The sequence below is a fragment of the Acartia tonsa genome, chromosome 1, assembly GCF_053477335.1.
Source record: "Acartia tonsa isolate MP-2025a chromosome 1, ASM5347733v1, whole genome shotgun sequence".
Classification (NCBI taxonomy): Eukaryota; Metazoa; Arthropoda; class Copepoda; order Calanoida; family Acartiidae; genus Acartia; species Acartia tonsa.
In genome coordinates this window covers 45,834,154-45,861,682 of record NC_137260.1, presented here as the reverse complement: position 1 = coordinate 45,861,682, position 27,529 = coordinate 45,834,154, and the positions used below count along the sequence as shown (strand labels likewise).

At 34.5% G+C, this 27,529-nt stretch overlaps 1 protein-coding gene across 1 annotated transcript; it reads left to right on the top strand.

The window, feature by feature from the left end:
• LOC145321867 (uncharacterized) lies at positions 1-27,411 on the top strand. The gene is made up of 30 exons (XM_080163513.1): positions 1-43; positions 277-359; positions 10,236-10,298; positions 10,939-11,010; positions 11,548-11,597; positions 12,463-12,496; positions 14,199-14,265; positions 15,158-15,224; positions 15,487-15,555; positions 16,499-16,586; positions 16,892-17,011; positions 17,346-17,419; positions 17,669-17,724; positions 18,201-18,272; positions 19,121-19,184; positions 20,576-20,652; positions 20,823-20,903; positions 20,989-21,069; positions 21,562-21,675; positions 22,236-22,321; positions 22,840-22,940; positions 23,524-23,570; positions 23,669-23,720; positions 24,031-24,077; positions 24,527-24,571; positions 24,869-24,997; positions 25,594-25,641; positions 25,982-26,060; positions 26,583-26,668; positions 27,016-27,411. Exons 3-30 carry the CDS (start codon positions 10,294-10,296, stop codon positions 27,085-27,087), a joined length of 1,983 nt encoding a protein of 660 aa, XP_080019639.1. The 5' UTR covers positions 1-43; positions 277-359; positions 10,236-10,293; the 3' UTR covers positions 27,088-27,411.
• Positions 27,412-27,529: the final 118 nt, after the last annotated feature.

The window sequence follows — 27,529 nt, the reverse complement described above, 5'->3', positions numbered from 1 at the left end:
AATTGCATATGGTTCCTGTGCTCTTGTCCTCAGTTTAGTTGTGGTTTGTTTTTATTTTTTAACGAATACGTTACTATTTACATTTGGGATAGGTTAGTACATTTGTAAAAAATTATGTTTAGTTTGTGCAAGTGCATGTTTAGACTACATTATCGATTCCAAACTTTCTATAATAAGTAGTTATGAACAATTTAGAAAGCATAGCAACTCTGAATAATTCTACATTGTATGTGCTTTATAAAAAAAAAATTTCATAATTTTCTGTTTTTTTTTCAGAACTGTTTTGTAGTAATATTGGGCAAATTGATACGTCCAAGATTGCAAGATTTTCCACAATGTGGTGAAAGAGAACAGGGAATGTAAGTTTAGAGTTTACGAAGTTTTTTCTTTACTATTCCCTTCTTGGTAAGGACAGAATAAATTTACTATGTTGTAATTTTCATAACCCATTTTTTCATTTTATCCCATTTTTTCCCAAGAGGGACATGAATATAAATCGCCATTTAAGTGATATAATATCTTATGGGGGACTGCCATTTACACATCCAGCAAATTTACAGTTGATGTGTTTATGCCAGTACAATGGATGTATTTATGACAAACTGAATTTTTACTGTATAAATGACAGTAAAATCGATTCTCATGCCATAAATACATCCAACACTGGCAAAAATACATCCAACATTTTTATACATATGTCAAAAATACATCTGACACTGGCATTTACACATCCATAATTTTTCAATTATTTGTCATATACTATATACATAATACAATATTATGATATTATTATATAGTTGTAAAGTAGCGAGCATATATGTACTGTTTCGTTAAACACTTTTTTAGTAGCGAAGCTACTCTATAATTTGGAATATCCGTTTTTAAAAATAAATATTATGATATTATTATATAGTTGTTAAGTAGCGAGCATATATGTACTGTTAAGTTAAACACTTTTTTAGTAGGGACACCGCAACCCCCCCAAAATAAAAAATCCCCACTTTTTCGCTTAAAGTACAAATGATGACATTGTTTTATATACTACGCTGATAATGACACACAAAACAACAATAAGGGGAGATGATTGGACTTTCATACGTGTCTTGGGATGAAGCCCCTAGATGCTAGTGTCTAAGCCGCTAGTATATTCTATGGCAATAATTTGACCACATGCGTAAATGTATCGATGATGTTTTGTTGGGAGCATCTTGAGAAAAAGAGAAGTAAATAGGGGGAGAGTAACTAAAATAGGGTAAAAAGTTTAAAACCTATAGGTACATATGTCTTAACCTCTTTTCGAGGAAGCTTTGTGTTTATCAAGTTCGAAATTAAATTCCTTATCATTAAACCAAAATCAAAGCGCAAATGTCGTCTTTTAGGGCTTTCCTTTCAAAATGTGGCGCGGCATAGAGTGTTTGTTTATTTTTGATGCGCACGTTGGGACTTTTGAATGAGATATGAGAGTGTGAAGATTGCGGAGAACAAAATTGGGCCTATCATTGGTCTCATTGAGTGTGAACTACCCTAGTATATCAGGGATTGAAACCATAAGAGCTTCAGGTAGAATTTGTTAATTTGATTAAGAAGTATGGTGTATAGGACGATTATATGTAGTTTTAAAAAAAAGGCTTTAGCCAGCTAAGCATGAAACTTAATTATGATTAATATATGTTTTAATAATTTTTATGTGCCTTATTGTTGCATTTAACAATGATTTATTAAACCAAATAATTTTCCTTTAAAAGCCAAAGTTTCCAAAGATTCTTTAACCATAAGAAAAGAAAAAGATTTTTTTAGTGCTCAAAGTTTTAAGATAACGAATAATATTTTATTCTGTTTATTAATTGATCTTGTAATTTCAGGTCTTTTGAAATAATTTCATCAATAAATCTATATTCAAACCTGCTGTTGAATCTTGATGGTTCCTGGTATTGGGGGTTTTGTCTGTTCACCAACTGATCTCGTGAACTTCCCGCTAATTCGGAAGTCCAAGCTCAACCAAAGTGTCATGGTTGAGACAATTTCAAAATATCTGATGAATAGGCGTTAGCATTCATCAAGAGATCAATAGCATCTAGTGAATTATTGATGCAATAAACTGTGACAATTTTTCTGTGAAATAAGTACCTAGTGAATCAATATGCCACTAACCAAAAAGCAGAAAATTGAGCGAGCAATCGCTATTGGCAGTGAAAGGCTAGAAGTTTTTGATGAACAGTTAAAATTGTTTTATGACAATCTAAAAGCCTGCCAAAGTTTTAGTTCATGTGAAAATGTGAATGTAAAATCAATTCGTGACATTTTTAGTGAGGTCAAGGACCAATCTGACCTAATAAAAAGTCTAAAACCTGCCGTGGAGACTAGTGAGCTGCGCGAGTTTAAGCGTGATTTGGATGAAGCTAGTGAGCAAAAAACTGTTGCAGATAAAGTTTATGCGTCGTTGGAGCAGTGTACAAAAATTCTGTACTGGCTTGACAATGATTCAGATGACGCGAGGTCAAGCACTGTCGCCAGGAACCTCGACGTCATTGAGAAGGTGAAGATGGACATGGGAGTGCTTAAAATTTCCGTGGAGTTGCGCCAAGAAGTACGTGATATGTACCGAAGGCTTAGAGAGATGGAACGTCGTTCATCTAACCTGGATGAGAGTGGGACACCTGCCATGCTCTCCAGAAGTATGTCTGCCGTGGATATTCGGAGTTCCAACCCGCAGTATGGGCGCTGGGACAACAGTTTATTGCCGTCGTTCGACGGTACTGACACGGATTACCCAAACTTTAAACAGGTCTTTAAGGATCTATGCTCTGGTTATGGATTTGCTGACCAGAGGTTAAGCCTGATGTTGTGTATGGAGAAGGTGATAACCAACCCGGAACTACGCAAGCAAGTGTCAGCGATTAGAGATCACAATGAACAATGGGCGTTTCTTGACCAGATGTTTTTATCAAACACTCGCCGGTTCATGAGGATTTTAACTAAGTTGAACAAGATGAAACCTGTGGATAAACCTGTGGACGTGGTTAGCGCAATTGCTACCTTCAAGAGCATGATGCAGGAGGTAGAAGCCATCGTTGGTTCTGCAGCTAAGGATTACAACCACCTAACTCTCATTCATATTTTTAAAGACAAGTGCCCTGAAAATTTGAGGGATAAAATTATGATGGAGCTTGGTAGCATGAACCAACCAAACATCCCGAAGATTGTTGAACTGCTGGAGAGGACCAGAGGTGCCATGTTGGCCGGTGATATGTCCTATGATAGTGGCGCCGGCAAGAGAAATCGTGATAGAGCTGCCGCCGCGCAAGTATCTGGCCGCAGCGACGATAAGAATGGAAAGGCTGGAAAGGGCAAGGCTTCCAAGTGGAACAGTGCATGTCCTGTGGAGAGCTGCAAGGAGAAACACCCGATTTTCCGTTGCCTCACGTTTAAGAAGATGGATGTGGTTGACCGAAAGAAAATTGTCCAGCAGAAGAAGTTATGTGAACTCTGCTTGTGCGACGGCCATACTGCTGACAAGTGTAATAAATCTGAGAAGCTTGGTGTTTGTGGTACTAATAATTGCGACAGATACCATTCCAGGTTACTCCATGAGGCTAGTGCTGGTGTGAATACAGTCTACAAGTCAAGTTCTGCACCCAGCCCCTGTACCTTCTTACTTCAGTTAGTTCCTGTTGTAGCACCTGGCGGCGGCACCTGCCACGCCACGGTAATGTTTGACTCCGGGGCAAATTTGCCACTTGTGTCTGAGAAGTTATCCAACAAGTTGAAGCTGAAATCTACTGGCAGATATACAACTATTTCTGTAGCTGATGGCAGTGAGTCTTCCTGCCGCAATGTTGTGTTTTATCTGAAGGATAGGGACGGCAATTTGAGGGAGTTTGAGGCAGCTGTCATGCCTACCCTCGGCGGGGCCAACGAGATGCGCTCGGTCCACCCCGAAACTGCCGCCGAGATATTTAAAATGCCGCCAGAAAGGTTTACATATGTTAGTGGAGGCTTAGATATCATCATTGGAAATACACATCCTGACGTGTTTCCTTCAACCTACCAGAAAGTGGGCCAGTCTATGTTGTGGCGAACCATTTTTGGTAGTGGTTTTATCTGTACGAGTGCTGATGGTGGAGCTGGAGATCAAAAGTCGGCTTATAAGGCTGTCAGTGTCAGTGGAGGCACTTTGCCAGACTTTCTGACGTCTGAATCGTTTGGCATACAGCCGCAGGCACTTTGTCCAGGATGTACTGCTTGTCAAGAGTGCAAGGCTATGGCCGACGGCACTACCTGGGACCAGCGTGAGAGGCAGAGGATAATTGAGGCAGGTTTAACCCTAGACTTGCAGTCCAACAAGTGGACAGGTCAGTATGCTTATATTGAAGATCCTCACACTTTACCCTACAATGAAAGTTTAGCCCGCAAAATTGCTGAAAAGGATCGTGCCAGGATGGTCAAGGAAGGTACCTATGGAATGTATGTGGAGGTATTCAACGACGCCATAAGAAGAGGCGTTTTCCAAAAAGCCACGCCTGAAGAGTTGCAGTATGAAGGACCTAAGTCTTGTTCATCAATAGTGGTTGCTTTCAAGGAGGATTCAAGTTCCACACCCATGCGATTGTGTGCAAATAGTTCTCTGACGTTCAAGGGTACCAGTTTTAATAACATAATGCTGGGAGGCCCGCCGCCAATGCAGAAGATATTTTATCATTTGATGCTTTTCCGCGGTTACAAGGTTGGTATAACCGCGGATATCTCCAAGTTTTATAACTCCATCCTGGCCACAGAGTTCGACAGCCAGATGAAGAGAGTTTTATTTTCCCCGACGCCAGATGGTCCACTTGAAATTTACCTGACCAAAGTTGTAAATTTCGGCGAGTTAGCTGCGGGAAATTTGGCAGTTACAGCCCTGAAGTTGACGTCCCGCCTGTTCGGCGGAAAGAGTGAAGCAGAGGTCAAGGAGATGTATGGAGAGGGACAAATAAACGGTAGTGAAATTGTTGCCAAACCGGAATTATGGAAGGAACCACAAATACCTACCTACCCTGATGAGGAATTCAAGTTACCTCAGATTCCAGTTGCAGTCAAGCTTGAGAAGCACAGCTTCATAGATGACGTTATTTCGGGAGCAGGATCGAAGCCAGAAGCCAAGGAGATGATGAAAGAGGCCGACAGGATTATCGGTAAAGGTAGTTTTTCCTTCAAACAAGTCATTTATTCTGGAGATGATTGCCAGCATACCAAGGTTCTCGGGCTGATATGGAAGCCAGCCACCGATGTGTTGTCCATCGCCACAAGAGTCAATCAAGATGGTAAAGTCAAGGGAAGGAAGGTGAAAGAGGATGCTGATTTGTACAACCTCCAGGACGCCTTGGACGAGAATCTGACAAAGAAGATGGTCCATAGGTTCGCCGCCCAAACCTTCGACCCGATCGGGCTTTGCAGCCCTATTCTGTTGAGAATTAAACTTGTCCTGCGGAAAACCTGTTTGCTGAATTTGGGCTGGCAAGATTTCATTCCAAAAAGTCTACGGGATGAACTTGTTCAGTCGCTGGAGGACAGAGCTGAGGTCGCTAAATTGGAGTTTGACCGTTGTGTGGTTCCGGATGAACCAACTGGCCTTCCATCCTTGATGATGTTTTCGGATGGGTCATCAGAGGCTTATGCATCTAATGCATATTTGAGGTGGCCAACTAGACAAGGTTTTGAAACGTTTCTGCTAGCCACCAAGTCAAGAGTTGCGCCGGTCAAGTGTGAGTCAATTCCACGCCTTGAGTTGATGGGGTGCCAGATGTCCACAAGGTTGGCAAAGTCCGTCAGAGATGCCCTGCCCTTTGATATTATCAGAGTGATGTATTTTACTGATTCATCGTGTGTTTTATCACAAATAGTTTCCAACAGTGCTATGTTGAACACATTTAATTCTCATCGTATTGGAGAAATTCAATCTGCGACCAACAAGGATGACTGGAGGTGGGTCCCGGGGACGCAAAACGTTGCAGATTTGGGCACCAGAAGCACCTGCAAAGTATCAGATTTGGGACCAGGTTCCAGGTACAGATTGGGCCCAGAATGGTTGCGCCAGGATGAAAGTGCGTGGCCGGTGAAAACTGCCGAAGAAGTCAAGCAGGTTTTACCCCCTGAGGAGTTGAATACCAAAATGGTTAAGTTATGTTCAATGAAAGTTGCCGGAGAAGCCGCTGAAGATGTCTTTAGGTTTAAGCACAGGAGGTCATTTGGACAGGCCAAACGTATTATGGCAGCTGTCCTGCAAGTTGCGAACACCTGGTTGAAGAAGCTAAAGAGCAGACAAGAAGGTAAGGCTACAGCCGCTGGTAGTCATGTAGCAGCCGCAGATGCTGTGTACAAGCCGTCTTTGTACAATTTTATGGCGGCGGCGGAACTTTTCATTGTGTCACGAAGCCAAGAGGATGAGTGGATAAATGATGCTAAAGGCAATTATGCGTCATTAAATCCATTAGTGCATGAAGTATCATTGACCTGGCCTGTCATTGGTCCCGGTGGAAAGTATGTGACCAGGGAGATGAGGATTCTTAAGATGGTTGGTCGTGGACAGCCAGTCATTGACGCCATTACTGGCGGCCGTAAAATGATATTTGAAGACATGCCAGGTTTAATAATTTTGGAGCCTGGTAATTGGTTAGCTGCTGTTTTTATGAGAGAAGCGCATGTTGAGCTTCACTCTGGTGTCCGTGGAACTTTAGCTGAGAGCCGCCGTTGGTGCTGGATTGTGAAGGCAAGGAGGTTGGCCATCATGGAAGTGAAGAAGTGTTGGCCCTGCAGTGTTGAGAGGGCTAAGGAATGTCGTGCTACCATGAAGGAGGTGTTACCTGACAAGTTGGTCCCGAGCAGGCCTTTTGAAGCTGTACAAGTCGACCTGATGGGTCCGCTGGTTACGAGGAGAGCTGCCGCCAAAACGAGGAGTCAGACAGCAACGAAGAAAGTGTGGGTGTTCGTGGTGGTCTGCAGATTCTCAGGGGCGTTGTGGTTAGATGCCTTGGAAAAGTATGATACCAGCAGTATCCTGTTGTCCCTGCGCAAGTTGGAAGCTGTTCATTGTCTGCCGAAGATCATAGTAAGCGACATGGGCACACAATTATCCGGTGCTCGCAAGGTTTTAGAGCAGAAGTTGGGCAGCCAGGTAGAGTTTTCTTGGTCTCAGATCCCGGCCCGAGCCCACCATTATATTGGGCAGGCTGAGAAAATGGTGGGATTAACCAAGAGATTGCTGTCCAAGAAGTTGGTGAATAGTTCTGTTAATTTCAACGAGCTCCTGGTGCTGTTGGCGGAGGTCAGTAAAATTATGAATAGCAGACCACTGACGATTGAAGCTGCGAATGACGTGGAGAATTGGCGGCTAATTACCCCTGGCCAGCTGCTGGGAAATGTTGACCGCCAGCCGTTGTGCAATGTGGCGATGAAACCGGAGGACCAAATTTCCTCCAGGTTGAAGTTGTTGGAAGATTTATCTGCCCAGTTTTGGACTGCCTACCGCCAGGAGATCCTACCGAAGATATTACGGATGTCCAAGTGGAAGGATGAGATGGCAGAGCCACTAGCTGATGGAGATGTAGTTCTGGTTACGAGTACCAATCCGCTGATGAGATGTTTGAGGATGGGCCGAGTGACGAGAATTGAGGATGGAAGAAAGACGGCAAGAGTCTTGTTCAGACTGACGGATAAATCTCCCCTAGAAGAACATGCTGTATCAGTCAGGCAGTTGTTAAAAATTATGATTAATAATTGATTCTTATTTTATGGAAATTGAGATTTTTTTTTAGTAAAAAGCCACATTTTTCATATGCCTATTTTTATGCCTAAAATAAGAATCAAATGAAATGCGATTAAATATTCTTCTATTTCATATGCTCAAATTTAATTTTATTGAGTTTAATTTCTTTTCAAAAGTACAATTCATTTTAAAACTTACCTGAAAAGTTTAACAAAAAGGAATAAATGTGTCGAGGTTGCGTGATTCGATATTTATTCTAAGAAAAAAAATCAAGTATTTTTTAGCAGATTTTTTTTAAAATTATATATGAATTTCAATCAAGTAAAACATTTTTATTCAGATCAAGGAATGATTGAAAATTCATATTTAAAGTTTTTTTTTACAAAGAAAAATTGGTATTTTTTTCATAATTTCAATGGAAATTCTAACGAAGATATTATTTTGCTATTCTTTAAGTATTAAAAAAGTTTTATTGTTGATTAAGATATTACAGTTCTTATTCATTAGGTTTGAAAAACTTTCTGCCCAAGGATTTTGAAAAATTTTTTCTTACTACTCTTTTTGATGCTTAACAAATTTAGTTTTAAGTACCTATAAATCTTAATTTTCTTGTCTAAGATTTATTTCGTTTTATTTTTACATTATTTGTTTACATTTACATTTCAACCTGATTTCGTAGGTACTTATTGATTTATTAATAATGATTTATTACCTATTGATTATGAAATGATTATTATTTAGTATAGTTGTTATATTTACAACATCATGATTAATAGGATTATCTATTTTAGGATTGTGTATGTGATCTTGTGGTTGTCATGTGCATGGAATGTTGTATGGTACAAACCAATCCCCATCCTTCTATCCTAAAATGTGAGGTATTATGAGTCCTAGTGAGGAGTATAATATTGTGTATGCATTTCACGGGGTTTCATTTAGTTAGGAGCAAAATTGTCACGTTTTCGGGATGTGGCCATTCTCATGTGATTATGGTGAGTTGAGTTTAGTGAGAAATGTTGCTAGTGCTCAGCGCGAAAAAAACCTTGAATCTCGTTAAGGAAGTTAATTTGACTTTCAAACGGGGGGTGTGTCTTAACCTCTTTTCGAGGAAGCTTTGTGTTTATCAAGTTCGAAATTAAATTCCTTATCATTAAACCAAAATCAAAGCGCAAATGTCGTCTTTTAGGGCTTTCCTTTCAAAATGTGGCGCGGCATAGAGTGTTTGTTTATTTTTGATGCGCACGTTGGGACTTTTGAATGAGATATGAGAGTGTGAAGATTGCGGAGAACAAAATTGGGCCTATCATTGGTCTCATTGAGTGTGAACTACCCTAGTATATCAGGGATTGAAACCATAAGAGCTTCAGGTAGAATTTGTTAATTTGATTAAGAAGTATGGTGTATAGGACGATTATATGTAGTTTTAAAAAAAAGGCTTTAGCCAGCTAAGCATGAAACTTAATTATGATTAATATATGTTTTAATAATTTTTATGTGCCTTATTGTTGCATTTAACAATGATTTATTAAACCAAATAATTTTCCTTTAAAAGCCAAAGTTTCCAAAGATTCTTTAACCATAAGAAAAGAAAAAGATTTTTTTAGTGCTCAAAGTTTTAAGATAACGAATAATATTTTATTCTGTTTATTAATTGATCTTGTAATTTCAGGTCTTTTGAAATAATTTCATCAATAAATCTATATTCAAACCTGCTGTTGAATCTTGATGGTTCCTGGTATTGGGGGTTTTGTCTGTTCACCAACTGATCTCGTGAACTTCCCGCTAATTCGGAAGTCCAAGCTCAACCAAAGTGTCATGGTTGAGACAACATACTGTACAAAATCTAATTAATTGTAAACAAACATTCATATAAATTAATCTAGATGTGTATTTGCCAGTGTTGGATGTATTTATGACATATAATTGAAAAAGTATGGATGTGTAAATGCCAGTGTCAGATGTATTTATGGCATGAGAAAAAGGAAGAAAACATTTTGCCAAAAATACATCCACTGTAAATTTGCTGGATGTGTAAGTGCTATAGCCCCTATCTTATTATTCATTGTTTTATCCATGCAACCAAATCAATTTCTCCCCTTAACTAACAAAGTCATAGTTGAGATGATAATTGATTTCTACGTTATCGTCCTATCAAGGTAAAGTGATTTGGGTTATTTTAGATCTTTTAATCCTATAATATAATTTTCAAAAAGGCAACGGTAAATATACTTTAGTCGCATTCATAGTCGACCCTACTTTCAATTTTAGTTTTATCTAGGAAAGTAAAAAAATATTTTGGAAGGGAGAATTTGTTCTAGGGGTGATATTTTATGGGAGGGCGAAGGTTCCAACCCCCAAAATACATAACCATTTTGTAAAACAAATAGTTGAGGTTACCCCCCCACCCTTCTTTTATAATGTATGATATTATAACTCATTAATTATTATATTTGTCTTGTTTAATCGTATTACGTCCTGTAATTTTAATATCTAGTGTTGATGGCCCTGAACTATGTTTATTTGGTTGTGAATGGATTGAACCACGAGTTTCAATGATGTAAGTTTTACATTTTGATTTATATTGCCAAATTAATTCATTTCAACTGGTTTTTTTTAGTAGCGAAGCTACTCTATAATTCGAAATGTCCGTCCGTCCTTCTGTCCGTCCGTCTGTCCGTCTGAGACAGAAAAGGGATTTTCTCGGCTCCTATAAAAGATAGAATTCTGAAATTGTCAAGGATTAATTATGATAACAGCCTTCATATTTTCACCAAGTTTTATTAAGATTCGTCAGTTGTTTGGGGTGCTAGATCGATTCCTACATTTTAAAGTTTTCATGGTTTTCTCAACTCCTATTCAACATAGACTGCTGAAATTTTCAGGGATTGAATACTTTCATATTAGGCATACTTTTATGAAGTTTTATTGAGATTTGCTTATTGGTTGGGGTGCTAGTTCGATTCCTAGATTTTTAGGTTTTTATGATTTTCTTTTCTCCTATTTGAGATAGAAGGCTGATATTTTTAGGGATTAAATAATTTCACAATTTACATATCCCCACAAAGTTTCATTAAGATTTGCTAATTTGCTGAGGTGCTAGATCGATTCCTGGATTTTTACGTTATAAATCTTACAAGGTGATTACGTGAGCAAGTCTTCGGCTGTAAACTACATTTGTCCTTATAATATTTATTTAGAGAAGAACGCTTAGCATATGTGGTACAGGATCAAGAAGTATTATATATGAATGTTACAATAAGTCCAGCAAGGTATATTCATAATAAACATTCTAACATTTTTTTCCAATAATGGTAATAAACACCAGGCGCTTTATTAGTTTTTATTCCATATTATACCCACTATTAAATGTGTTCTACTAAAAATAAAAATGTGATTCTAAGTAGAAGTAAAGATCCCTGAGGCACCACAAATTTTTAAAAAATAGTTTCACACGGATGACAAACTTTGTGACGACCATCGTTTTGGATGTCCCAAGGGCCATAAATATGACGCATTAAAAAATAAAGTCTAATAAATGGAAGAAGATATACTGTAAGCCTTTTTTAATTATGTTTTATGCATTATAGATATTAAAAGTAAGATATATTGCAATTTATGCCAATTCATGAATAATCAAAAAGGTTGTATTTCCTATGTATTGCATTCTTTGTGTGTTATAATCGTATTCGGTCTTGTTTTTTTTTTTTTGTTGTTGTAAAAATGTATCTAAATGTATGGACCTTTTATTTACAACAATTTGAATTGATAATATAGTATCACTTGCTAATTTCAACATTTGAATCCAGGGTACCTAGAGATATTAGATGCATGGACAATTGTAAACCACCAACACCCGGTAAGATTTTTCATTATTTAATACATATTTTTTTGGACTCGTAAAGCCAACTTAAAAGGATATAAACATAAAGCCCAAATCCACTTCAATATTATATTTTTTACATCCCTTTTTCTTTTTGGCATGTGTAATTTTTTTAACTTGTCACCTCCTTAGCTATGTGACGGAAGTGTAACAAGACTACAAAGGAGGTTTTATTCACCCCCTTTATTTTCGTCATCAAGAATGTGGAGGCTTCAAATTCTGGGTATTGGGTCTAGTTGTAGCAGTCTTTCAGCAGTTAAAGCGGTGTATTTCTTTCAGGCTTCCTTTAATAATATCTATAATACAAAGTAGAACGATGTCTGTCCGTCTGTCTGTCCGTCTGTCCGTCTGTCCGTCTGAAGCTTAAGATCTCAGTAACCACTGAACCGATTGGGCTCTACTCTTCAGAGAATATACCTACTGGTCCTGTGATGGTTTTAGGCTATTTTCTTGGGGGGTGGGACACCCCCAACCCCCCCAAAAAATGAAAAATACCCCCCCCCCCCCCAAAAAAAAAAAAATTTGTTTTATACTTTTTCTTTTTAAATCTAAAATACGAAAAATTAGGTTGATCAAACCTCTTGGGGTAAAGCCCCTAGAGGCTAGGGGCGAAGCCGCTAGTTTATATATATATTAGCAAACTTTATAATGTGATGTGATTTAATGGTAAAAAGTGGTATATCTATTTTAGAACCTAGTAATAGTGTCTAACTTTATATCTTTGTGACGTAACAAAAATCCATCTCTTTTTTAAGAGTTTCCTCCTCCCCTCTCATTCTTCGATTTTTGTTACGTCACAAAGATAAAAAGTTAGGCACTATTACTAGGTTCTATATTTTAGATAAAGAACAACGTTGTTGTGAATTAAGTAACACGTAAGATTTTTTAGTAGCGAAGCTACTCGATTATTCACTTTGTCTGTCAGTGTCACTTATGCCAATAACTGATTACATTTTTAGAATAAAAACACCCTTTTCATAGTCATAATCTCTTTTTTTAAACTCAGTTTAATTTCTGTGAACAATAAGAGTACCAAAGTGTGAGAATTCCAACTTTTAGTATTTCCAGCCAATCAGAAGGCTGGATCTGCTAAGCAGCAACAAATTACAGCTGTGCCTCTGTAGAAATGTGTTTTATTTTCCTTTTTTCCGCCAGGATTTTACGTTAACGCATAGAAGGTCATCAGATTTTTTGAGAGATTTTGGCTATGAAAAAGGGTGTTTTTATTGTAAAAATATATTCAGTTACTGGCATCCTAACAATATCAAAATTTTCATCTTCCTAAAATGTCATTTTAAATGTCTAAAACTCCCAGGTTTTATATTAGACAACGGGTAAATGAAATTTGAGAGCAAAAGTCGTAGAACATTCAAATTTGACTGATTTCCTAATTTTTAAATTAGAATTGGTTCAAAAATGTCTTAGCCATTTTTTGAATTTTTTCTTGTCGAATTTGACTATCATTTTTTTCAAAATTGATTTACAAAAATGATGAATTTAATGTGTTTTCATAAATCAATTTCATAAAAAAAATTAATTTTATAATCTTACAATTAATATTTCTTGATAAATGTTTTCCTTTAATAAAAATTTTTTAGTACTTTGAAAATTATTTTAACCATGTAATATTATAATATTTTTGGGTTCAAATTCTACTGTTCTTTTTTATTAGGACAAGTGTCGAAATTTGGGACTTTGAAAAAAATCTTAAACATGTAGAATTCAAATATTTTTGGGTTAAAATTCTAATTCTTCTTTTGATAAAATCATTTGTTCTTGTATAAACTTATTATATTCAAGCAATAAATTAGCAAGGAAAATCTTGGAGAATGTGTAAACGCACAAAACTTGTATTTGATATAGTTCATAATTTTTTTTTAAATAAAGGTGGATTAAAACTAAATCATATAATACCTTGACTCAAATTTTGTATTTTTTTGATCATTTAAGTCAAATTTTACCAAATGTTTTGTTGAGTTCAAACTGCTGTGACACAAAAGTAAACTTTTTTCAATGAAAAATGTTAATTTACCAAAATTGATGGTAACTTGTAATATTGTAAACAGTGTTATTAGTGTACTTTCGTAATTTACAGTATTTAGTTATGTTTTGGCCTGTTATTGTATTTAAACCTTTAAACTCAATAAAGCATTTGATGATATTTTATCAAAAAATGCTTAACATCTACTCATAGAAAACCATGGTGAAACTTAATTTTTTAGTTGGTTTAACTATATCAAACATAACCCTAGTAAATTCACACAAAAAAATATTTAGTATCACTGTTGGAAGATGCTTATAATCCCTTGCTCTCGTTCGTGCATGGGTTATTGGGTCTACTTGTGGCAGTCTTTTAGCAGTTGTACTGTTGTATTTATTATAGGCTTCCATTAAGGAAATTATTTTTGCTTCATATAATTTTTTTCTTTGAAATTATTGTTTTCTTTTTTCTTTCTATAACTATCTCATTGTTTGACTGAATAATCAATATGCTTCACACTAAAACATTAAAATTAATAATGTACGAATCCGTTTTATATGTTAAACATTATATTACTAATTACTCCTATTGTTTAGAAAGTTTCGATGTTACATGCACTCGCATGCAATACAAGATGAAAGAATAACTAATTCTACTTTCTCGGTAAGTAATAAAGTAATGATGGCTAATTTTATTAGTAGCGAAGCTACTCTATAATTTGAAATGTCCGTTCGTCAGTCCTTCCGTCCGTCCGTTCGTCTGTCCGTTCGTCCGTCCGTCTGTCTGTCCGTCCGTCTGTCCGTCCGTCCGTCCGTATGAGACAGAAAGGGGGAAACGTGATTTTCTCGGCTCCTATAAAAGATAGAGAGCTGAAATTTTTAGGGATTTAATTTGTTACCATTCTTCATATTTTCACCCAGTTTCATTAAGATTCGTCAATTGGTTGAGGTGCTAGATCGAATCCTACATTTTTAAGTTTTCATGATTTTCCCAACTCCTATTCAAGATAGACGGCTGAAATTTTCAGGGATTAAATACTTTCATATTCTGCATGCTTTTATTAAGTTTGATTATGATTTGCTTATTGGTTGGGGTGCTAGTTCGATTCCTAGATTTTTAAGTTTTCATGATTTTCTTTAATCCTAATCAAGACAGACGGCTGTTATTTATAGAAATTATATAAGTTAACAATTTACATATCCCCACAGTTTCATTAAGATTTGCTTATTGATTGAGGTGCTAGATCGATTCTTAGATTTTCAAGATATAAATACTAGGTTTCGTGATTTTTTAGTTTAATGTTTTTTTATGAAACTGCAACATAGTTTATTTTCGCCATTTTAGTTTTATGTTTTGAAGAGGAAAATATTACCCCTTATGAAGATTAAAGTTTCTGGTGAAAATTTGTTTCTACAAACCAATGAATCTTAATTTAACATGAATTGTAGAGCGAGTTTATTGACTAAAAGGGTATAACCCTGCCAAATCCCATATTTTACTAGCCAATGTCTCACTTCTTTAATAAGATATTTATAAGAACTCCTTATATTTTTAGTATTTTTATCCACAAGGCCAAGAAGGAGACATGTTTAGTTTTTGTGTTCATGAACAATTAGCAAGTGGTAAGTTTCATAACTTATTTAGATTTGGTCCAAAGGATATATCATGCATATAAAAATAGAGTATAAACTTTTACGTTACTAAAGTAACAGTGTATTTATCTCTATGGCTGTTTAAATTGTTTTAAAATTTCCAGAGAATTTTTATGATCATGAAAACTCCTCCCAAAAAAGTTAATAACAATGACTAACTTCAAAGGGAGGGACGCGGTGGGAAGTTTCTGTAAACTTTGACGAAATTGACCTGATATGTGTAAATGTTTAGGAAAATCATGGGGCGAATTGTTCGATGATGACTTTGCAGAAACAAGATCTCCAATATGTACAGAATTAAGTAAGATGACATTAATAACAAAATAATTTAGAATAATTCAAGACATTATGAAATAGTAAAATCATTTTGCTTAGGATAACATAAACACCTGAATTACAAATTACTAATAAGTTACAAATTTAATACGGATAACATTATACATAAGTAGCAAAGCAAAAAATGAAATATTTATAGAAAACAAACAGAAAAATAAAGTAGGTAACATTAATGTGTTTTTCTATTTCTATGAATTTTTACCAAGAAATTACCAGTGTACGTCTACTTTATTAATTACTAGCCTCTAGGGACTTTGCCCCAAGAGGTTTGATCAACCTAATTTTTCGTATTTTAGATTAAAATGAAAAATAAAACAAATTTATTTTGGAGGGGATTTTTTTTTGGGGGGGGGGTGGTTTAGTCGCCCCAACTATTTTAATTTTAGTTTTTAAAAGAAATTTCTTATTTTTTTGGGGAGGGGAGTGGGTGGGTATTTTTTAGGGCTGTCTCAACCCCCAAGAAAATAGTTATAAACCTTCCCAGGACCTATGAGAAGCTACCCTGTAAAGGAGAACCTGATCGGTTCAGCGGTTAGCGAGATCCTTCGGTACAAACAAACAAAAAGAAAGACAGACATCGTTCTACTTTGCATTATAGATTTGGTTTGTCGGTATTTCTGTACTTGTCTGAATAGCGTCCAATTTTAAGAAACACACTTTCTCAGCTGTTAAACTGATGGAATTTTGTGTACAGATTAATACGACAATTGAGCATCTACACTACCAGTACTTGAGTGCGTCTGTTTTTAAGTTATGCAGTGTTTGTGATTGATATTTTGAAATGAGAATATGAGCTCTTTTAGTTGCTTTTTATTCATAATTCGATACTTTCCAAGGCGTATGGGAAATCTCAAAAAAAAATATCTTGTAAAATTTGCTCAGTAGTTTATAATAAAGAACATACTTAGTCGGAGCAACCCTATCAGCCAACGTACCTCAATTGCGATGCACTAATTGTGGAAATGCAATCCAAAGAAGTTCAAAATTAGACAACAGGTAAAAATAAATTTGAACCAAAAAAGCACTGTTTTACTATGTATGTACTAGCGGCTACGCCCCTAGAGGCCTCTAGTGGCACTTTAAATGTTTTTGTTTTTTAAAGTCTATACGACAATTCTTTATGTTACGATACCTCTTTATGTTACGTTGAAGTCTCCCGAATATTTTTTAAAAAATTTGGTTCAGCGTTTAGCAAGATCCTTCGGTACAGACACACAGACATCCTGTTACTTTAGTATAAGGATAATGTTTTTATTGGATATTATAATATATTTTTAAAATGACTTGAACTTTCTATTCAGAAAATCAAAAGAGGAAAGAATAGAAAATTTTTTCCTTGGCGAAGAAAAACCACGGAAAAGAAAAGGAAAAACGTTAGAAACTGATTCTTCTGATTTTTCCTTGGCATATGAAAATTCTAAGTATGCTTTAATTTTTAAAACAATTTTTTAAAAAGGCAAACTGATTAATTGTATAAGCAAAGTTTTCCTATAATTAGGCATATTAAATTTGTCCGACTGTTATAAAAACTTATTGATTCCTGTAAACATTAGGTATAATTGTTGCCAGTCCGTAAGTCAATTTAATTTTAAAACATGCTTTTTAAAAACTTTTTTTACAACAACTTTTTGTATGCTATAAAAATCCTATTAATATGATTTGGGAACAATGGTTCCTAGGAAAACAAGGTACAACATTAAAGGTGTTGTCATCCTTGTTCTACTTTTCTTTGGTCATTGCCATAAATGATTCTAGAACTCCATGGCTCTGTTCTCTGAAATACAGTGGATTTAGAGGTAGACATAGGTGTGGGGTTGTTTTACTGTCAGGTGAAATAGGATTTAAAATTATAATTTTAAAAAATATAAATAATAATTAGTATGGATTCCAAACAGATTAATTTTAGAAGTTAAAATTAAAATTCATGTATCGTATCGTACTAAAACCTGTTTTCTGCGAATATTAAATGAAAATCATAACATTGAAACAAGTTTTGTTGGCCCGCGCCTTCTGCCCCTAACAAAACTGGTTTCAATATTATAACTTTTCATTCTAACAAAATTTTGTGGTTTTTTTAGCATACCCAAAAGAAACTATACTTGTATCTGCTGCTCACTGCAACAATATTTGTAAGGTAATTCTTTTATTCAATGAAAATTATACACAAAGTATCTTTGTTAGGAACAAATTTATTATATAATTTACTTTGAATATCTGTCCTTTAGTCTGTAAGTATGTAACGCTTATGGGGAAATTGGATTTAGTCATCTGCTATGAAAACCAGATCTTTTATTTTTCCTCTCAACATTCCCATTGTTATATGTAAACACCACTGGCAGCCCGACTACTTTAATAGCCGTTTAGGTCTTTTTATTTTTACCGATTTCCATATTTCTTTTCTTTTTGATCAGATTTTCTCATATTTAGGTTTCGTGATTTTCTATTTTACTTACATATTCTATTCTTATGAATTTTTCCCCTATATTTAACTTTGTCAATCCATGTTATTTTTGCTTTGATACTAATGAATGTTGTCATCTTTGATTCTTTTGAATCCAAAATAAAACTGTTTACATAAAATCTTCTTTATTGGTTTTAAAACTAATTTAGGACAGAGTAACTGGACAAACTTTAGAACCATGTTGTTGTAGAAAAATAGATGATAAAGCCTCCTGTAGAGATGTAAGACAAAAACGGTTCTAGTTCTTTTTGATGTTGTAAAATTTCTCTAATATATATAAAAGTTACAGGATGTCTAATTGTGTAGAGCTTAGGATCTCACTAACCACTGAGCCAATATTGTTCTCTAGTAAAACTTCTTATAGATTCAGACTAGGTATATAAGTATTTTTGGGAAGGGAACAACTATCATCCCAAGAGAAATTGCGCCTTAAAACAGACCACATGCAGAAAAAAAAATCTGTTACTTTTCTTGTAAATAAAAATTAAAAGTGAAGGTTTGGCGAGAACGTGGACAAGAACAAAACAAACCATACTAAAACCATGCAAACCCGCGACCGTGGCTCAACACGTAGCGCATCCGCTAAAGGGAAGGTGATAGGTTCGAATCTCGGTCCGACACCGCGTCATAACTAAAGACGTTAAAAATGGTTTCCACTGCTACTATGTCAGATGCGCGACGTAAATAGTCAGAGTGGGGGGAATGCCTTGGCCCAAAACAGGCGCAACTCGTTACCATGCACAGTTGGTTCTTCTCAGACAAAGGTCGTGCATGTCAGGGAGTTGGTTTTCTGATGGGGGAATGGACGCTTTACACCACAATCATACGCGGAGTATGTTTTAAGGTGCGTGGAGAGAGGTCTAGTTACCTAGTACCCGAAGCGACACCAAGCCCCCTAGAGTCTTAACATCAAAACCATGCATATTCATATTATAATTAATTATCGTAGTTTTACAACACATTGAAATTCAGCTCTTTGTTTTATTTCACTTAATCTGAAACAATTGTTACCTGCTCTGATAATTCAATTATCGTTGGTACTAGGATACAAATATTTTTTCAATTGTAGAAAACACCCTACTGTGGATCAAATCCAATTGTTGATATGGCTAGGCCATCCGATTTTCAGATAGGTAAAAAATTAATATGTAAAATTAAATTAATTTATTTAGAAATTCTCAGTTAGGTAATTTGAAAAAGGGTGTATAAAAATTTAACTTTCTTCTTTTTGGTTTTTGAAACAAATTCCTATAAAGTCTGATTTAGAAGCAAAACTATCTGTAATTTGAAATGTACGTAAGTCCATATATTCGTCTTGTCTTTAGGAATTGCAGGGATAAGGGATGGGAAACGTAGCAAAATACTATTTCAGGCCTATATCATTACTAGCCCTAAAAACCAGTTATAGGTAGGTGCAGTCGTCAGTTTTGAAAATTATCAACTATGATAATATAGCTGATTAAATGCAAAGAAAAATAAAATTATTGAAATAGAATAGAATTAAGGTAGAAGATTCCTCGTAGGTAGCCTAAAAAAAGTTAGATTTTTTTTATAGAACCAATATGTCAATGGCTTTTATTTCAATTACATTATTATCTCCTCAAAAAATTCTTATTGTTTAATAAATAAATAAATCACGTATAAGTGAATAAGTACATCTGTACCATTCTATCAACTAACTGTTACATGGCATAATTAAATTTTTTCTTCAAAAACTTAATTTTATGTTTAAAATAAACAGAAATACTCAAATAAATATGTAATGAATTATAGCAAAATTAATAAAAATAATACAAAAAAAATATTCAGTACATTTTTATTTACATATAGAACTAGTTTTGTTTTCGTGTTTATTTTCGCATAAAATTTTAAAATTTTTAATGAACCAAATACAACAGTTTCTTTGTAAACTACCAAATTAAAATTCTTAGCTATTTACATTCCAACAAAACTAATTCCTCCATTTTTTGGTTTTTTTCTTTAGGTTCCTTTTCTGATTGTGAATCAGATTTGAAAATAAGTTGATGTGATTTATTGTTATTATTTTAGAAGCAGAAATTTGTTTGTATTTGAATTTTTTCTATGATGGGCACTTTGCCCCGTTTTTTATATTGGCTGCCTCCAATTGCCTTTTTGATGGTACAAAACAAGCCAAAATTACCGAACACTATTGGTTTAGAGCGGTGGCCAATGCCGTCATTTAATTAGGAAAGGATAAATGTTGCATTATCCCTTTCGAAGCCAGGCAGGGACCTAATTTATGGCCAGGTTTCCTATCCCTTATCCCTGGGAAATTGTAAATTTAAACTGTCGCTATCATAAAAGATAAAATCAAAACTGGTCCTGATAAAAAGTGTTGTTATCTAACATATACTCACTAATAAACTCTAATAGGTTTGACTCTAAGAGCACTCTAATAGCGATATACATAATATTTTGGTCAGTGAGGGAAGCTACTATATAGATGCTTCAAATCTTAAAATACGGAATATTTCGACTTATTTGAATTTCAATTATTTGCCAGTATGTGGAGAATTCACTACAGAACCAATACCAGAAACTTTTACCCCAGAACATGAAATAGTACTCTATGTTAATAAGGTACATATTTTTTCTGAACAAGACCAAACTTTTGAATTTATTTATAAATAGAATGATGTATTTTCAAGAGAATTGTGAAGAAAATAATTGCCATCTTTAATCTAAATATGTATTGGTTTTTATAATGAAAGCCAGTTATAAATTTAATGATTTTCTTTTTTGAAAATTAGATAACCCAACACCCAAATTTTCGTATTGGAGATCCCAGTTCAGGCGGAGACATTGCTGTTTATCATGTTTCTAATTCACAGGTTAATACCATACCAAACGTACTTAAATTCATAGATTTGACCACAATAAAAAAACATAACTTAATCAGGACTTTATTACTTCTAGGCTCTGATTCCTTACTTAGAAAACAAGACAATCAGCCCTGCTTGTTTACCCACTGATCCTACAAGTTATGATAGTAATCCAGTAAGTTTTTACAAATCTAAACTCAGATCTAGTGCAGGTTCATGGTAAAATGTTCCTGGTAACAATTATCTCCAATCGGCTGAATGTATGTGTCATGCCCATGCACTGTTTTAAGCGGCATAAGAAGGCCTAAAAATAGTCTAGAATAACCAAGATACAATGATGCACAAGAAAAGCTTCGCAAGAGAAAAAAAGGCGAGAATAAAGTCTTATTATTCATGCACTTATGATTGCAGAGAGATAACTGAGATAAGACTATACCAGATTATTTGTATTTAGTCCTACCTTGTCGGTTAAAATTTTGTGCGAGCATAGTCTATACGTTCCACCGTTTGGCCGTTAGCCTTTAAAGTTCATAGATTTTTGGAGATAATCATAATCAGGAACATTTCACCATGAACTAAAAACTCTTTTAAGGTGATTTTTTAAAATTTAAACAAATAGAATACATAAGAATAAGATAAAATCTAACCGAATACTTCCTGATGTTAGGGTAGACTTGTTTCGTGGATGGACCCGGAGCCAGCCTATAGAGCTCCACAACGATTCCTGGATAATTTTATCTACACAAACTTTATACCCAAAACCGCCCCAATGAGTCCTATGGTAATTTTTATTCACATTTATAAAATATATTAACAGAAATCCTTATAATAAAGTATCAGAAAATCTGTGTGTGTATCTAAGGATCTCGGTCACCACTGAAAAGATCTGATTCTTCTTTACAAGGTAGCCTCTCATAGGTCCTGGGAAGGTTTATAACTATTTTTGACGAAGGCTCTGCCCCCCTCGCAAGATAAATCACCCCTAAATAATTATACCTACCCCCCAAAAAATATTTTTAAACTACAATTGAAAATGGAGAAGGAGGCTCAACCGCCCCCCCCCCTCAAGTGCTCCTTGAGGCCTATAGGAGTGTAGCCGCTAGTCAATTAATACTGTTACACACCCTCTCCTGAACAAAACTTTATTAGAGTAATTTTCTTACATTTATAAACAAAAAAAATTTTGTTCTAACTTGGGTTCTTTCTCTGTGTTTTAATTCGTATTTTAGGGGCGAGGGGTGAAAATGCCAACATCATGCAATTCATATTCTAAATTTTAATTTTGATGAGGTAAAAATAATATACATGTTAAGCTTAATTTTACCCAAGTTTATGTTTTAGGCTACTTGTGCAGATCCAACATGGATGGGTTCTAATACATATTATCCAAGAGGAACAGTATGCTACAAAGACGATTCTGCAAGAGGGTAAACATATTTTAAAGCCTTTAGATTAGAATGAGTTGAAAAATGTAGTATTTATAATCCTAAGAAGATAGATTCTACACTCCAAAACCTCCACCTATTTTCAATATACTAGTTCAAAGTTGAGATAAATAATAAGAAAAGAAGGAAGACGACATACATAAGTAACTAAGCTCAAAAAATTGTGGATAGGCCAACTTACAAAGTGAGATATAGAGCAGATTCATAGTCATAATATTTACCTGTAAAGTAAAAAAAATCACGAAACCATTCTGCATGAATTATGCATTGGTCTTTTGTAGCATGACCGACAGAACAAGTTAGTCACATACTGGAAGCTCTTTAGCAAAGGAAATCTTCACAAAAAATCACATTCTTACACACTTACGGACGAACATCTCGAAATATAGATAGCTATGCTACTAAAAAAATTTAAACTTATTCAATAATCTTTATTAATTATATTAATTTATTTATTAAATCAATTAGTCTGCCTAAGAATTGGAGATATGTGATTTTAGGTGCATAACTTTTGGAAATTCTGGTTCACCATTGGTCAGAACAAAGGATACCAATGGCAAGCAGATATTTCATTGGGTTGGATCTTTGTCCATTTCTAAAGGTAATAAATGTACCTAATATTGAATCAAGTTTTCAAGGCACTTGAAACTTATTTCTTCCCGAAAACCTTGGTAAAAAAATAGTCTGATACAAATTAGGTAAAAGATTTATTCAGTAGCTGGACAAAGTGTCTCTAAAAATCAGCCTTGTGACGTCATAAAAATGTGGGATTATCCATCTCTTAGTAGGTTTTCTTTTCCACTTCTTCTCTATTCTCCTTCATTTTTACAGCGATATATGGCTGATTTATGAGACACTTTGTCCAGCTACTTTATTCAGATACCATTTTTCCCGTTTTTTATGGCAAAAAAAAATTAGTCGGTGCAGTTTTTGTAAAAGATAAAAAATAGCCGGATAATATTAAGTCAAAAAAAAATGTATCTAATTAACGTACGTTATATAACCAAAAAGTATCCGACTATCACAATGTAGTAAGCCATGATCCGATTGGATACATGCTATGTATCCGACTTTTTTTAAAATGGTCTCCGAAATTATACATGGGTAACTTATGTACAAACTATAGTATACATATGCATAGAAAATACTAACCTCAAATAAGGCCTTATTTGATTATATATTAGGATGTGATAGGACTAGAATCAAAGATGTTTTTCAAAATCGATTTAAGGTAAAATTATGTTAATATTATGTAAAAATATTGCAGCAATACTGCTTACATGGAAAATTTACTATTACAAAATATACATAAATTCTAATTATTATTAGAACACTATCCCAGTTTTTGATGTGAGAGCTGAGAATCCAGCTGTGTTTACAGGTTTATTTATGTTATTAAATTTTTGTAATTAACATTAACAACTGCCTAGCAATTATTACAAAATAAACGTAAAGTCTATTTAAATAGTTATTTGTTATCTAGTTTCCTTTGTAGCTTTTATTCAAGGATGATTTTTAATCTTGCATTTTCTCATTTTTATTTAACAAAGGGTTCATTTTTCGAGTAAAGTTATGTGTTACCGTTGGGTCAAATGCGCTTATCAAGTCAAACTATTCTTAATTTTGACCAAATGTATATATATGACATGCCTATAATTAAAAACAGTTTTACTTAATAACCCTTTGACTAGATGGAAGGTGTTACTTGGACTGGATAGCAGAGCAGTATGGCATGAATGTAAGACTTCAATATTTTAACTGGCCTAAAATAGCAGAAAATTTAATGAAATATTATTGGATTATGGAAAGAAAATTAATTTGTGACGATCGGGGTAATCAAATTAGTTACAAATTAGCGTGTTTCGTCGTATTTTTATAGTAGCTTTTGATAGGTTATTTTAGGTTAGGTAAATGTTAAACCCGCAGGGTTAGAGCCCCACGCGGGGGCCAGAAATAGTAAAAACCCGCTACTTCTTAGTAATCCTTAGTATTTTAGCATTAAAAATGTCAACTTCACTTTATAGAATTCAGACAATGAAATCATATCATTAAATTGATTGTCTTAAATTTCATTATTGTAGTTATCATAGCGTTAATAAAATTCTGGCATTACATATATATAGATATCAAACGAATACAATAACATTGAACTAACAATGACGGAAAAAAATAAATATTTTATTTCAGCCACCCTTGGGATATGTTAAACCAAGTCATTGTTTCACAGGCGGGGTAAGATTAGTTATTTATTGCATCCTATTATAATCAACTTTCCGCGGAATAAATGTACAATGTCGAAGGCACGGGCTAAAAAAAAACTTTTATCTTATGATTGTACATTTTTATATAAGTAGAAATCTGGATATAATACTATGCTAGACATAATTTTTCAGTATGACTGAAAACCTGTTCTAATCCAGAGGATATATTACGGGTTTGAAGCCATGCTGCATATCATTTAATTTTTTACATAAGATTTTTGTAATTTACTAATTAATAATTATACTCATTTTTTATATATTAATTTAGGTTGGTGATCGTACAGATTTTGGAAAAGCCAACTGTATGTCTAGCACTGGAAAGGCATGCAGATTTGATAAAGATTGGGACAGATGTCTCCTTGTAGCTTATGAAGGTTACTCTTACAATATATTCATGGTGAGTAAAATATTAAATACTAGCGACTACGCCCCTAGTGGCCTTTAGCGGCACGTTAAATGTTTACCAGAATATATTTAAATGGCCACTAGTTATATTTTCTTGCGGTTTCTCTTAAGAGGGTGGTACCCACCTCTAAAATGATAATAAACCTGCCCAGGAACTATGATAAGCTACACTGTGAAGGAGAACCGTATCGGTTCATCGGTACACACACACACACACACACTCACACACAGTCAGAGATCGTTTTACTTTATTTTAAGGTTTTATATCTTAGTATCAAAGCTACTTTATTGCTGTAGGTGATGTTAGAGTTGTCTGAATTAACAATTGTGTGGGAGTTAGGAAGCTTAGCAACTCTATAATATAAAAAGTCCTAAAAATCTAGGTATGTCCGAAAACAGTATCATGTCTTTAAGAAGTTTTGCAACAAATTACCTTATAATTTTTTTAGACTTATACATTTATATTTTTATTCAGTTCTGACACTCTACATACATTTACAAGTATTAATGTTCTTTTATCCTACCGTTTCAGAGCTTCGCTTTTATGGTTATTGTCATCCTTGTTATTAAAATGTTTAAAAATTCTAGTGTAAAGATACAGTTGGAAATATTGGAGCCTGTGCTAATAACTGCAAGGTAAATTCCTACTTGTATGAGAATTTCTTGTTTTTATTGTGTAAAAATAACCTCAGGGATCTAAAGGGATAAGACAATGACCGATAAATTGATGTACGTACATTGCATCCCCAATGATGACACAGAATAATCCTTTCTGTAGATAAAAAATTGTGCTTGAAACGTTTGAACACTCAACTTTATAAAAAAAAACAATCAAATTCAGTAAGTCTCCAAAGCCAACGAATAATAAAACGAATAAGAAAACGTTATTGTAAAACTTTGGGGACTAGTGTAATAAACAGCCCATTGTCCCCTCTCTCTTTCTGCAAAAACTACTCTATGATGTATTCTTATATAGGGTGTGGATCCAAATTACATTGTGATAGGAGGAGCAGCTATAGGCGTAGCAGCTGCATTAGCAGGCTCATCTTTTGTAGGTAAATTGTTTTTTTTTTTTATATACATAGCACTAATAAATCTGTTTGAAATCTTGTTTACCACATTGAAACAGGGTGAGTCAGAAAACCTGCGTTTTCTATTTTACGATACAATCATACCATTAGAGTTATAGAAAAAAATAAAGTCATGGTTCCCTGTTTAAGTATACATAAAGGTATTATGAGATGTATTACAAGAAAAACATTTCTGTTATTTACACTATAGGTATTATCTTAGAAAATCAGAAAAAGGAGGTTTATAACTCGGGACCTATGAGAAGCTATCCTGTAAAGGAGAACCCGATCGGTTCAGCGAGATCCTTCCTTACAAACAGACAAACATCCTGTAACTTTATTATAAGGATTTCTCATTGGTTCTAACCTTCAGAATAGATCTCTAAAACCCATCAAGTTCTCCCTTATTTTTAAAAATTCCATAGCCTAGTAGTCCTAAGAATGTGGCTGCCAAGCCCTGATAAATCATTAAATATTATGTTAAAATCAACTTGTGTTTTATTTTAGCCCCAGCAGTAGGAGGAACCGGAGTTATAGCTGCTCTGGGAGGTGTCTTTGCTGTCAACGGAGGATGTCCTCCAGGACAGTGTATGGTAAGGAAATTTAGTTTCCAGTATGGCTTCGAAACCGATTAATGTCCGCTGGATTAGAACCGGCTCTCACTATACTGAAAAATCATGTATAGCATTGTAGAACAGACAATTTTCCACGAAAATTTAAATCTTTTAATTATTACCAGTTTTGATAGCCCGCGCCTTCGTGGTTTAATTTTTTAAATTTTTACTCATAATTTCTAAAACTAAATCTATTCCAAGATTTTAACAATAAAATAGCTTAAAACCATGTGAAGCCTCATCAAAATTAATGGGGCTATTCAATTCACACGTATAAACACATATGTTCATTAGTCTTTATATTTTCATATCATTTGTCTTTTTAGCCCCGAAATTCACGGAAATGTTGTTCTATGGTATTCGTTCGAAGAAGGTTAAGATGTCCAAGATCATGTTAGAAATGATTCATCAAAATACAGAATACGAGTTATGCTAATCGTAACATTTTTGTACATAAATCTCTACCTTTATAAGATTTTTTATGTGTTTAAAAATCATGTACCTATACTCATTATGAATAATTAAAGAATCTCAATTATATTTTAATCATTGTATCTACCTCTATTTTAATGTCTGTATATAAAAATAAACATTGAGATGAATATTACTTTTTGTAGCGCCTTTGCTCAGCCCAACACCACGTCATGACTAACCATCATGAAAATGACTATAGCGTCTATGTCGAATACGCAATAAAAAAATGTAGGATTAATGCCTTGGCCCAAAATAGGCACAACTCTTCGCCATGCTATGTTAAAAAACCCGTGAATATAGGAAAAATAAACCAACCAAGGATCACCAAGATAATTGCCTCCCCCCCCCCCCTAAACACATGGTCTC